Source organism: Cnephaeus nilssonii, assembly GCF_951640355.1.
Source record: "Cnephaeus nilssonii genome assembly, chromosome: 7".
Taxonomy (NCBI): domain Eukaryota; kingdom Metazoa; phylum Chordata; class Mammalia; order Chiroptera; family Vespertilionidae; genus Cnephaeus; species Cnephaeus nilssonii.
In genome coordinates, this window is record NC_137078.1 from 67,213,979 (window position 1) to 67,227,697 (window position 13,719).

The 13,719-nt window shown below is 53.9% G+C and overlaps 1 protein-coding gene across 1 annotated transcript in view; it reads right to left on the reverse strand.

Annotated features, from left to right (window-relative positions):
• Positions 1-11,195, reverse strand: part of TRABD2B (TraB domain containing 2B) — a 196,109-nt gene extending 184,914 nt beyond the window's left edge. The window contains exons 1-2 of the mRNA XM_079777617.1: positions 10,250-11,195; positions 7,678-8,238 (exon numbers count right to left, since the gene is read on the reverse strand). Of these exons, the coding sequence (XP_079633743.1) occupies positions 7,678-8,238; positions 10,250-10,351 (663 nt within the window). The 5' untranslated portion in view covers positions 10,352-11,195. The remainder of the gene's footprint in view (positions 1-7,677; positions 8,239-10,249) is intronic.
• Positions 11,196-13,719: the final 2,524 nt, after the last annotated feature.

Genomic DNA, 13,719 nt, shown 5'->3' on the forward strand with positions numbered 1-13,719 from the left:
AGGGAGGGAGGGAGAACCAGGACAGGCCACATCGCTACAGCCCAAACCAAAGTAGTAACGAATGGGTCAAGTTAAACATTTAAAAATGAAAACAAAGTGGGAGGGTGGGGTGAGCCCGGCGAGGCTCATGTGTGCTCTGGGGAGTAAAGAGGATAAAAAAGAGGCCTTTGTTTGCAAGTAAGTGATGAGGAAGAGCAAACAACCAAGTGTTCCAGGCTGGAGAGAGAGCACTCCAACAGGGACCTCTGGATGCTGCAGAGCCCCGACCAAATGGGCCAACGTCAGCGCAGAGCTCGCTACACGGCTCCGGTGGGAAGTCGAAGGGCTTTTCCGTGCATATGGAGGCCAAGGTGCAGCCTGTGTTTAACAACCAAAGCTGCCAACACCCCAACCACAGAATGCACCACAAAGCCCCAACTTCAGACCTGGAACCCCTTCAGTCTAATTTTGCAGTCAATTGTAAGCATATTTTAAACTAGGTTTCGAATCTGGGTCTATTAGGAAAGAAAAGACTGCCCCAGTAATCACTGTAATATAAACTAAAATACATAAGTGCTGAAAGAATGTCATAAAATGTCATAAAAAGTTCCCAGAAGGGGAAGAATAGATGTGGCTGGGGCATCAAGCAACGCTTGGAACCAAGCCTTCTCAAGCAGATTGGATTTAGGAGCATTTGGGAGGACTTCCTGGAGGAGGTGCAGCTTTGAGCCGAGCCCTGAAAATCTCATAGGATTCAAAAGCAGAAGAGAAAAGGAGGAAATTCCTCCAGAGGGAGTGGCCCGACACAAGCAACAGTGCTTCCAGGCTCGGGGCAACAGTGTTGTGTTCCAGCGGCTACAGGGCACAGATGTAAAAGCCTGCGGATCCTGGAGGAGCTGCTCGGCGAGACAGCTTGGCAGCCGCCAGGCAGAGCTGAATGCTGGGCCACCGGCTGCCTGTGGATTAAGTGGGCGGACAGAGAGCCAGTGATGGGAGATAAAAGGGAGTGAAGTGGATAATATTTAGAAGCAAACTTGAGGGGGAAAGAACGTCGGCAGCTTGGCTGGCAGGCCGCGGCGCACGTCGCATTCTTCAGTTTCCTCCCTCGGAAAGCTGCATTACCAGGCGACCTCTTCCTGGCTTTCAGAGATGTCCAAATGGGAACTATTAACAAAGGCACGCTCCCATTTTTATCTCCGTCACAAAATGCTTCACCGCTCAGGCTTTCCGTCCCGGGCCTGCCATTGGCTGGCAAGTGTGTTCCGGGAAGGAGATCAATGGGTTTTCGGACCGGGCTTCTTGGAATTCTTGAGAACTGGTCCCTTCCAACTCCAAAATTTTAGAAGTCTGTCTATGAGCTGAAAATTCTTCAAAGCTGAGAGGCTAGGATTTCATAATGTGAAGATTCTTCGAATCCCAAAGTGCCTCTAAGCCTAACATTCTAAGATTTCACCATTCTTCGTTTCCCTGAGCCTCTGAGTCCTAGCTTAGGATTCCGAGGTTCTGTAATTCTGAGAGATTTCATCCTGCAAATTTCTAATTTTGAGACTAGAATATTTCGTGACATCCTGGTCACCTCTCGCTTTCTCTCTCCTTCCACAGAGGCACCTAAGCCATCCTGCGCATCTGCTCCTGTGTTTGTTCCCACCCCCCACTCCTCTATTGTGTCAGTATGTGAAATCTTAAAGTCTCAGTTAACCAGCTCAGAGAGAGCGGACACAGCCTGCCAAGCCAGCAGGGGCGCTCTGCAAACAGCTCTCTGGGCACAGAAAGAATCTAATACGCATACTTAGGGGTTGATGCTAACAGGTGCCCCTTCCTGTTAGGGACTTCCACGCCATGTGCCAGGTATTTGTTGAGAAGCTCCTAACCACAGGGCTCTGTGTGGGAGACACAATGGGGGTGGCAGGCTACAGAGCACAGGGTAGAGATGGGCCGGAGGAAGCCAGCTTCCCAGCCCAGGAGCTAGGGTTACACGGTGCACACTGGAGTCACACGGTGCACACTGGGTCAGCCTACACTGAGGGACTCTCACTCTGCGGATGACTTCTGGGGAGAAGAGGACTCTGCATGGTCTGAGGGGTGCCCTGCTGCCTTGGGGAGGTGTCTGATCCCTTACTCGGGAGGGCACATAGATTTGATGGGGAGCCACCAGTAGGGACTATGGCTGTGGACTAGAGGGACCATTGGTCAGTGCTGTGGTAACTGCCATGGGGGCTCAAAGAAGACAGAGGACTTGGGAATGGCCATTTTGGGAGAATGGGAAATGAGACAGGTTCTGAAAGATGGGGACAGGAAGGGAAAGGGAGGACAGGGTCTCCATGAGGTGTGGAGAACCAGGACACAGGAGAAGCTAATGCACAGGCGCTCCGACCTCGGTTTCCACAGATGTCTACGAGGACTAATGATGCCCACTCTTCCCAGCTAGTCAGTGAACTCTCTGCAGGAAAAGTAGGCTGTTCCCAGGTCTTTGCTCCCAGCATTGCACTGGTTTAATACTAAGGTACTCTGGTTGAATGAGTGAGAAAGTGAGGGAGAGGAGTCCTAAAGGAGGAAAAGACTCCAGGGCTGGGCAGGTGTCCAGCAGACTGTGCTGCGACAGGCTGGGCTCTCTCCGCTCTGCAAACTGCAGCGGGAGACAGCAGGATCACCCACCAGAACCAGCAGGCTTCTGGGCAAGCAGGTATCAGCAGCAGCCCGCCAGAGACTGCCAGTCCCTCCCAGCTGCGGAGAACACAGGCTCAACATCTCAGGGTGGCTCAGGGTCTCCAAGATCTGGGGCCAAAGACGAGCACCGCAGAAATGAGAACTGGGCCAGCCCTGGGAATCATACAGCCCGCACTCTCGTGGGACAGAGAAGACAACCTAGGCCCAGAAAGGGAAAAGGCCTAGCCCAGACTCACAGGGAAGGTAGGAATGGGGTCAGGGCTGGAGCCTACTTTGTATCTGAACAAGCCACTTGATGATTTTCATATTTTGTGTCCTTGTAGGAAGGCATGGAGCTATTAAAGTTCAAGGAGGGGGCTCCTCACGTATGAGGTCCATTCATTCATTCATTCAACAGTGCTGCATGGTGGAAGGAAGGGAAGCAGCAATAGTCATATAAATGGTTCTGACCATTCATTCATTCTCTGAATACTTATAGAGCACCTCATAATATGTGTTGGCCCTGCAGGGTGCAGATATAGGAGCTCTGACTAGAAACCAAGGAGACTCTCCCTTATTTAACTGTACCTGCTTAGGGGTGCCATCCTCACAGTGGTCCCTTGGAAAGCTGGGGATGTCTTTGAGAACTCTAATTTTAGAACCACCTGTAGATCCAACTTGTAAGCCAGTAGAAAATCAGTGTGAGCACTTTTTAATTATCTCTCTCTATTATATATATATATATATATATATATATATATATATATATATATATATTAGCAAGATATGACCATTTCTCACCACTCAAACACACCCCCAGATAATGCCCTCTAACTCTTAAAAACAAAAATCACGTCAGCTCTCACATACCTAAGAAGCATGGGCTCTGGCATCAGACACACCCAAGTTTGGACCCTGAGTCTGCCTGGCCTGGTTGTGTAATTACAGCCAAATGACTTAACCTTTTTAAGCCTCCATTTATTGTCTGAGGACGAGAGATGATGATACGTCTTGTCACATCTCTGTGAGGTTGAGAGATGATGTACTTACAAGGTCTAAGGTAGCGCCCTGTACAGAGACAGAGCTCAATAAATGGTGACTTTATGGTTTCTAACTCCCTAGTGAAGGGCTGTGGAATTTTACATACATCTTGGATAACCTTAGCAGCCATGCCCAAGTGTTTAGGCTTTGCACACCCTGGATGGGTGACATCGCATGTTTGTTAAAACAAACAAAGTACAGAATGGCAGGGTCCTCGTTTTCTCATTATGCCTCAGAGAATCACATGACTTAGAGGGCCTCTCAAGCAGCTCCTCACCAACTGGTGGGGCGGGGCGGGGACTGAGGTCCCCTAGAGGGAGAGGGAGGTCTCCTAATCAGCCCTGCAAGTGAGTGGCAGCCGGTACCAGTCCCTGGAGGCAGCTGACGGAGCTGATTGAAATCTGCAGGTCCCAAGACTGTCACAAGATCTGGACTCAAGCTTCAGGTACCCACAGGCCCCTGAGGGCAGGGGCCAGCACCACTCCTTATGACTCCAGCTTTACTCTGTGCAACACAGGATGGGCAGTGGACACGGCTGCTAGGAGAAGGGGCTGACAGGGCAGAGAGGAGGCTTCCCTCCTCTTCCTTTCTCAGTCCCGGAGCCGGCCCAGACTCTTGCCCTCTATCTGGGTAGTCGTTTCACCCTCTCAGTAACCTCCCGCATGTAGAGTCTTCTCACGTCTTCCCCAAACCAGCTCTATTGTGAAAGACTGGTCACTAACTGCCCCATTTGACAGGCAGGAAAACCAGTTATACACAAATCATTGGCTTTCAAGCCAGAGGAGGGACTGAAATCTAGAGACAAATCTCCTTTCAGCCCACGCGGCCGAGCTGTCTGTAACACATCAGGGAAACCGTTACAGGACCTGCCTTCACCATCCCTGCTTCGGCCCCATGGCCAAAAGAAACCACTTCTCCATAGGTAGACATTTTCTAAGCAGTAAACTTTTAAGCCCTCAAGTCCTAAAAGGGAGAAAGAAGCGGAAGAAAGGACTGAAGGAAGGATTACAAGAGGATACCAAGTACCTAGTTATATGGGTGGCAGGAAGCGTGCATCCTTCATCGAGAGCCAGGCAGACGGGTTCTGTTCCTTATTAGCCACGTGACCTTGGGCAAGTCACCCAACCTTTCTGACTGCCCACCTTAGAAAACCACGGGGCTGTGAGAATCCAACAAAATGGAAAAGCATACGGGGCTTCCCGCAGAGTGCCAGGCACGTGGAATTGATTACAGCCGTCCCATGGAATGTCAGGGCTGGAAGGGACTTGGATGATGACCTAATCCTGGTGTCTCATTTCACAGAAGGGAAAAACAAGGCCCAGAGAGGGAAACTGACTTGCCCAAGGTCACACAGCAAACTCAAGGTGATGCTGGGTCTCGCACACTCCGTTTATATTAAAATCACAGACTAGGGCCAATGAGCCCAATCTTCCAAGCTGTGCAAAGGTGGAAGAAACTTTTTCAGTGATTCCCCAACCCATGGAGTTCCAAAACATAAGCTTCCTTTCTCCACTGAGCCAGGAAAAAAAATGTGGCATTTCAGCCCAGAAGAAAATATAAAAATTTGAAAAATACTCAAATTAAAATCCCAGGTCTTAATAAAAAGGCACTCTCATTTAAGGCTACTATTTCCCACCTTCCTCTCTCATTGCTCTCCCCCCCACCACCAAAAAATATTTTGCAATAACAGTAATGCTGAAAGGAAAGAAAAAATAAAAATCTGATGCACTTAACAGATATTTTGGTACAATAATGCATCACAGATGTTCATATCAAACTGTGCACACGCGCATACAATTTTACTGAGAAGGCTGTTGCATTTCTGACGTTGGGGTGGGGGACCCCGAACAACCCCATCCACCCAAGCTCTGGAATCCCTCCCTTCCCAGTTAGCCCACAGCAGCTCATGGGGATGGAGGAGAGATTTCATCACCTCACTCCAAAATGATAACAGGACAAATTGGCGGGGGCCGGACACTCTGGCAGGTGGTGAAGGGTGTGGAGATTAGGGAACCAAGAGGAGACCTGTTTCCTTTTGTTTGGGACTTGCTTCCTGCAGCCCTCTTGACGAGCTGGACCCAAGAACTGGGTTCAGAGCGGGCCCAGGCTGGAGATGGGGTGGGCGCGTTTGTGAAACCAGAGACTGGAGTCCGTTTGATCTTCAAACATGGGCTTTGGAGACTGTCAGCGGGCTCCTCGCTGGCCGATGAATGGCTCTCAGGAACTTTTCCTAAAACATAACCTCACACACTTTCCAGCAAATGTTTGCAACCTACCAAAGCCGTCACTCGGTTGAACAGCAGTGTTTCCAGACCCCGAAGAAAGATAGTTTTGTTGTTTTAAGAGAGACAGATTAAAGCCAGGGGCTGTTTAACCAGGGGGTTGGTGCGCTCCCTTCAGCGCTCGTGGATTCCTCTGTGGTTGGTACAAAGAGGGTGTTGAGATGATGGTGGATCCCCCACCTCCCCAGCCTAAAAAAGATATCGAGGCCAGACATGAGGCCTCTGAACAGAGGGGCCTCCCACAAGCCTGCCTCCTCCAAAATGAGAGGGGCGGCGAGCGCTGGGGAGCCCGAGGCAGATAATATCAGCTCCCGAGGCTGGCAGGGGAAAGTCACTTCAGAGGGAGAAAGCCGGTATGTTCAGAGGAATCAGCGCGGGGCCAGAGAATGCACAGGATTTTCCCCCGTGGAGAAGGAGTCAGGCGTAGTCAGAACCCTGCGGGGCGTGACTAACTGCCCCAATATTCCTGCCACCAGGGCCCTCTGGGTAAGGACTCCACAATTATGGGAGAGCCAGCAGGAGGACCGACAAACCCGCCTTTCATTTGGCCGGCAAATCAATCTGGCTTCTTACCTCCCTGGGGACAATATTGCATTTCCCCTGGAAAAACAAAGGCCAGAGATCTCTGAAGGGGGATCAGTTTCTGCTGCTGTTTCCCTGGTGAAGAGCTTGCAACATCCCAGGAGCAGCGAGCAGCTCTGGTCCCAGTGGTAGCGGCTAGCCTGGCCAATGTATGGGGCCGTCTCCGTCACAGAGGAGCAGGTCTCCCAGGGCCACGCCTCACGCCCCACTCCTCACTGGGGCATCGGCCCAAGTCCCATTCTGGGGCCTCCGTGCAGAAGCCACCAGCCCTGATGCGAGCCCCCATCCCAGACAGACAGCCTGCTCTCGAGGCGCAGATGTGAACTCATTGTTCCCAGGGCCTCCGAGTTGAGTTTGGGGCCAGTGAGCGGCGAGTGACCTCTGCCCATGGAAACAAGGGCTTTTAATGACTTTTTGCTGGATCAGGTCTCTGGCAGCCCGAGACTTTAAACCTCCTCGGCCCGTCCCTTCTCCCTGCCTCCACTCCTAGGTTCAGGAATCAGAACTGTCAACCTTTAAGTGAACACATTTCTCTGAAATTATTAACCCCAAAACTATCCTGGCTGGCTTTCTCCCAGCCTAGGGAGGCAGTCCGAGGGTCGCCTGGAGCTTCGCAAAGGTCCGGAAAACGACAGCGCTTCACATCAACAGCAAGCCAGAGACACCAGGCCCACTCACCACACCTGCCCTGCCCCCAGGCCCAGGCACCAGGCCTCCCTCTCAAGTCCTCTGTTTACTCGCTGCTGCCTGGATGTGCCCACACAGCAGCCTCAGGACAGCCTCTTGATCCTGAGATCCGGGCCTCGAAGGCAAACGTTCAGCTCCCTCTTTTTGTTTTTCATCACTCTGATGCTCCCAGGGAAATTCTTTCTGCTCAGGCAAGCACGGCCGGTGGGGAGTGTATATCCCCGACAGGTAACACCACTGAGAGGGAAGCCAACACCCGAACTCTTACCCCCAAATCCAGCACATACCAGTGTTCCCTCAGACCACCCCAAACGCAGCTGGAGAGCCGCTCCCCGGTCCAAAAGACCCTCTCTCTTTGGGGGAATGGCAGGCCCTGGCTGCCAGAGAAGGAAGACCATCAGAGAAGAAGACAAAGGGGCACAGGGGCTCCCAGCTCAGGGCCCAGGGGCCGCGTGCTTACCTGGGAGAAGTTGAGCCCATTGAGGGGATGGCACTGCTCCTCCACCCGCTCCACGGCCCCTGTGCTCTTCCTCATCTTCTCCGCCTGCTGGGCCAGGTAGAGGTCGAGCACGGGCACGCCCCGGGAACGCACGTCCGTCTCCGTGAGGGAGTTCACCATCAGCATCACCCACACGGGCCTCTTGCGCTCCCAGTTGCCCGCGATGGCATTGAACAGGTAGTCAGCGTAGAGCCCCTTGCCCCTCTGGGCAGGCGTCATCCACGAGGGCATCATCAGTTTCACGTAGTCCAGGTGGCGCTTCAGGCGCCAGTAGAGCTCGCGGGGCAGCACGTCCTGGAGGTTCTCCCCGTGGGGCAGCAGCTGGCAGCTGGCCAGCGCCGTGATGGTGTAGGGGTCCGTCAGGTCCAGCTCGAAGTAGACACGGGCACTGGCCTGGAAGGCCGCCTTGGAGTTGTCCGGGATGAAGTCCCAGACACGGGTGTAGGGGACGTGGATGGTGCCAAACAGGTAGGCCGGGGGGTCACGCCGGATAGTCCACAGAAAGGAGTTGAGGTCCCTTTGCTGCAGGAGGAGAGGAGAAGGAAGGCAGTGAGGCTGATGGCAGCAGAGTAAACCAAGGTTAACACAGAGGGGGCAGGAGGAGGTGGGGATGGCAGGCAGACACCTACACGGGCCACGGGAAAGAGCAAGGGCTTTGGAAGCTGAAATACCCAGAGACAAAGCCTTTGCTTTGTCTTAGCTGTATGATCCTGAGCACACTGCTTCACTTCCCCAGACTCAGTTTCCCCATCTGTAAATGGGGGTGGGGGGGTGAGATAAGCTACCTCAGGGGTCAATGGGAGAATAAAAACACACAATATATCTCAATGAGCCCTAAGAGCAGTGCCAGGCGCAGAGGAAGGGGCAATGAAGGAAGCTCTCGTTATGATTAGCTTTCACTGTTTGTGCCAAGGTCTGCCACACCACCTGAGAACATTCAGGCTTGGGCCAAGTCAAACCTTCACCAGTGGCGTGTTTCATGGGGAGGGTGGGGAGAGGGGGGGGTTAAGAGTACTGCTCTGGTAAGAAGGGAGGAAGTCATATAACTGAAATCCAACCAGTAGAAGATACTTGCCAAGAGCACTTTGAAAGCAGAACACCTATTAAAAATAGCACACCTATTTAAACAGCGACTTCCCATTCATCAGGGTGGATACAGTTTTCTTTTTGGAGGGCAGATCTGGGTGTCAGCTACTCTGCTCCACCAGCTGAAACCACAGATGAGAAAGTGCTTTAAAAGCTGCAGGCTAAGTGAAGTCTCAGGCCCTGGCCTAGGAGAGGAGGATGCCATAGAATCGGTACCAAGAAATGTACATAGTCTGGGTGTTTGCGGGCTGCTCCCCTAAATAGGTGCACCTGGCCTCCAACCCTATTCTCTGTCATCTATGACCTAAGCTCTGACAAGAGTGTGTGTTAGGGGTGAACACCGAGGGGCATGGAAACAAGGGTCATTTCTCCAGATCCAGTTTAGGGTCAGGGGTTAAGGGGCATGAGAAAGCAACTGTCATTTCTCACAGGCCAAGTCATTTTCCAACCAGAAAAATCCCTGGACTGTCTGTCCACGTGGCACCTGCAAACTTTAGGTCATTTCAGGGTGGGTGGAGAAAAATGGCACCTTACTTTACTAACAACCAACAACTGTAAATCCCAGAATACCGGAGATACAGGCTGGCTCTGAGCGCCCTGCAGGTCACGGAGCTCCGGGTTTCAGCAGGAGTCAGGGCGATGGAGGTGCACCTTGTCCAAGGTCAACTACCTTTCTAACAAGGCAGCGAGTGAGGACCCTACAAAATCATCTCCTGCTCGCCTGGCCCCCAATCCAGGGTTATTTTCAATGTATTAATTTACACGTTGAGGGGGTATACTGAGGGAAATCACGAGATTCCTTGGTCTGGAAGGAAAATGAGGAGAACCAATTATTACTCAACCCCAAGGAAATATTAGGACAGCATCTATTTCCTGGCACTGCTTTTCCTGTCCTCTGAAATAGGGCATTTGGAAGAGTGGGTGCTGGGGTCTGGGTTGGGAAGGGAGAGAAAAGTGGAAAACTGCATTAGGGAAAAAGTTTGTCTCAGGTCAGAGTGGAGAGCAGGGCATCCAGGGAGACTGGGAGGGGGCAGCGTGTGAATGAGAGAGAAGGGTTCGATGGAAATCAGATGAAAGACGGCAGGGAATGGTAGAAACAGTCACAGTAGGCAGAGAGAAAACTGGAGGGTAAAGACAGGTTAGAGGCAAGAAAGTAGGGAGTCCAAGGGGCGCAGAGGAACCATCCGAGTAGGACTAAAAGTTGAGGAGAGCCCAAGAGCGTCAGTGTGAGCTGGAGGAGCGGCGAGGGAGCGCCCATCCAGGCTCCCGGCGGAGCTGGAGCCGGGGCGGCAGAAGCCGGGAAGGGCGCCCGAGGCAGCACCTGGCGGGCGGAGGTGGAGCGGGTGTGGGCGGAGGTGGGTGCGGAAGGCAGGACCCCAAACCATCGTCCCCACGGGGCTGCAGTGCCCGGGAGGCCCCGAGAGTGGCCGGGCAGGCGCTCGCTCACCGATCCGGGCGGCCGACACTGTCCTCCGTCCAGGGGTTGCGGGCGGGCGCGGGCGGTGGCGAGGAGGGCGGCGAGCAGCGGCCCCGCCAGGGCGGCGTGCATCCTGCCGGGGCCCGAGGGCGCGGGGGACCCTCCTGGGCGGCGCCCCCTCTGCGGGGCGGGGAGCCCCCAGCTGGGCACCAAGGTTCCTCTGGAGCGCGGGGCTCGCTGCGGGATGCTGGGAGCCCTCTGGGGTGTGGCTGGATGTCCCTGCCGAACCTGGGGGTCTCTCGGGGGCGGGGCTCCGTCAGTTGGAAGTGGGGTACCCGCTGGAGCGGGGGCGGGGCCCCTCACCAGGGCACGCAGCCCCGTCCGCCTAGCCCGGGGTTCTGAGAGCGCGCGGGGGTCCAGGGCGCGCAGAAGTCCCGAGCTGCGTCGCGGTCCCGGGCGTGCGGGACTCCTGGGGCGGTACTGGGGTCCCGGCGTGCGGGGTCCGGGATTATGCTGGGGACCTGGGGTGCGCAAGGTCCCAGGGGTGCGCCGCGCTCCAGGGGCGCGCAGTGGGACAAGTGCGGCAGCGAGCGCGGCGGGGGCGGGGGGTCTGGTCTGTGCGCCCAGCTGCCCCCGAGCCGGGCTCAGAGGGGCGGCGGACGGCCGCGCGGCCGCTGCCCGGGCTCCGCCATGCTGCTCCGCGGCCGGGAGGGAGGGAGAGAGGAGGGCGGGAGAGCGGCGCGGAGCCGGGCCGGGCGGGGGGCTGGGGCCGCCGGGGCGGGGGGAGGGGAGGACCCGGCGCGGGACGCGGGGGGCGGGGGGCCGCGCCGGGCCGGGCCGGGCCGCAGGGAGTCCGGGCGTGCTCCGCGCCCCGGCGCGGCGAGGCGGGGTCTGATGGGCATGGCAGGCGCTCGCTCTCTCTTCTCTTGCTCCCTCGCTCGCTCCCTCACACACGCGCGGAGGGAGGCGAAGCCCGCAGCAGCCACTTCCCAACTTTCCAAACTTCCCAGCGCAACTTTTTCCTCTCCTCCCCTGCCCGCGCCTCCGCCTCCCCTATCCCTCCCCCTTTCCCTCGCCTGTTCCCTGCCGGGCGGTAGCTTCCGCTCGCGGCCGCCAGAGGGCGCCCGGGCCGAGGCCCCGCTCCACCATCAGCGGTAGGCTCTGAAATGCAGGAAGACTGGGCACAAGGATGGTTTGAGGACCGGCCTCTCCCAATGCATCTGATGCGCAGATCCTGGGGGGAGTGAACAGCGGGAGGGTCAGGATGGGTAGGCTGGCTGTTAAGGCAGCACTCAAAAGAATCAGGGAAGCTGGTCTGTACAACTTTGTATTCCACCACTTTTCTGACTAACTGGCATGCGCTGAGTGGGTGCTCTGCAAACACTAACTGAATTAAAATAGCAAAATAATCTTCCTCAAAATTCCTTGGAAATTTCCAATTAAACAACCCTGTCCCATCAGTATCTTTGGACCCACATCGGATCCCTGAGAGGGGCCTGGGAGGTAAGAATTGAAAGTGCCCTTATGCCCTAGCTGGTTTGGCTCAGTGGATAGAGCATCAGCCTGTGACTGAAGGGTCCCAGGTTCAGTTCCGGTCAAGGGCACATGCCTGGGTTTCGGGCTTGATCCCCATTGGGGGACGTGCAGGAGGTGGCCAATCAATGATTCTCTCTCATCATTGATGTTTCTATCTCTCTTTCCCTCTCCCTCCCTCTCTGAAATCAATAAAGATATATTTTTTAAAAAAAATTTTTTTTAAAAAAGCAAGTGCCCTTAAAACCAGCTCCTTTCTGCCCAAGCCTCTGGGCATTTATTTCCGGCAAATGTGGAAACTGAGTCACAGTCACCACTGTCCTGTTAAATGAGAGTTGGCTGACTCTTCCTATCCTGGCGACTGAGACTGAAGTGTAAATTAGGTAGAATTGTCAGAAGCCCACAGGTTTGAGAGGGAGACAGACAGGGACAGACACACCGATGATTAAACTATAAGTGATGAGTGCCAGGAGAGACAGAAGCACAAGCAAATGGAAACAGAGAGAAAGGGCTCCTAACACAGTCCAGAGGCTCAGGGAAGACTTCCGGGAGTGGTCTTGAAGGGTAAGTCACAGGTAGTAGCTGAGTGAAGGCGGTGCACAAATTCTTCCTGGTGAAAGGCCTGGAGGTGGGAGAGGACAGGTGCCTGCAGAGGTCTGCAAGCAGGGCAACCTCTGGGGAGATCGGCAGGGAGTGGAGGGGTCTCCTGAGTCCCAGCCCAGTGCTCTCCCACTACCCCACTCATGCCTTTGGCCACAAGATTGAGTAACTGGAGAATGGCGCTCTAGGAAGTTAGGAGAGGAAGACCAGCTGGGATAGAGGGACAAAAAGACTTCCAGGGCACAAGACCTGGGCCTCTGGCAGGAACCCAGGGGGACAGCAGAGACCGGCAGTTTGAACCACATGAGTTTGCGTTTCTGTAGACCAGAAATTAATAAATGTTGACAATTTCATGTAGTTCAGCCTGCTAGGTGTCCAGAGCAACTTCAGTCTCTCAGCCACGCACACATCTGGTGACAGACGCAGAGCAGGCCCGAGTGCCCAGACAGTTTGGAGAACAGTGTGGCTCCGTGTTTCACACACACAGAGCTCTGAGAACTGCAGCTGTGACCAAAGAGCCCGTTAGAGCCTCCACCCACCAGGCCCCCAAACTCCCTTCAGGACCAGCACTCTGCGTGGGGGGATGAGGTGGGAAGTGGGAGAACTGAATTCCACTGAGAGGGAGTGTGATGGTCTCCATGGGGGATTAGGACACACAGGCAGACAGACAGAAAAGGACCGGACCAAGTTAAAAATTGATCCATATCATTAAAGTGACGGTACGTATGAATATGTGTGTGATTTTTAAAATGTTCCAGGGTTTCCCCCCTAAAATTATACCAGTTTTGTTGGCTAAATGTCATGAGTTTTAACTATATCTCCTTTTTGGCCCTATCCTATGGCTGTGTGACGAGAGCCAAAATAATTAACCTCTCTGCATCTCTCTCCATCCAGCTTCCTGTCAGTATTCTCCGAGGCAACGTGTGCAATAATGCTTTAGTATTTCCACTGGTATTGTTACTAAAATTGTTCATGAGATGCAAGAACCAACAGGTTTCTCTTCTAGGGACATACTCAAGAGAATTGAAAATAACACACAAAAACTGTGCACAGATATTGATAGTAGCATTATTCAAAATAGCAAAAGGGAGAAACAACCCAGTGCGGCAGCGAGCGCGGCGGGGGCGGGGGTCTGATCTGTGCGCCCAGATGGATATACACAATGTGGCCTTTTCATGTGATGGAATATTATTTGACCATGAAAAGGAATGACGTGCTGATGCAATATGGATCAATGTCAAAAACATTATGCCAGATATAAGAAGCCAGTCACAAAAGGACATAATATGAAATGTCCAGAATTGGCAAATAGATGGAGGCAGAGAGTAGATGAGTGGTTCCTTAGGGGAAGAGGGGGAAGGGGGAAG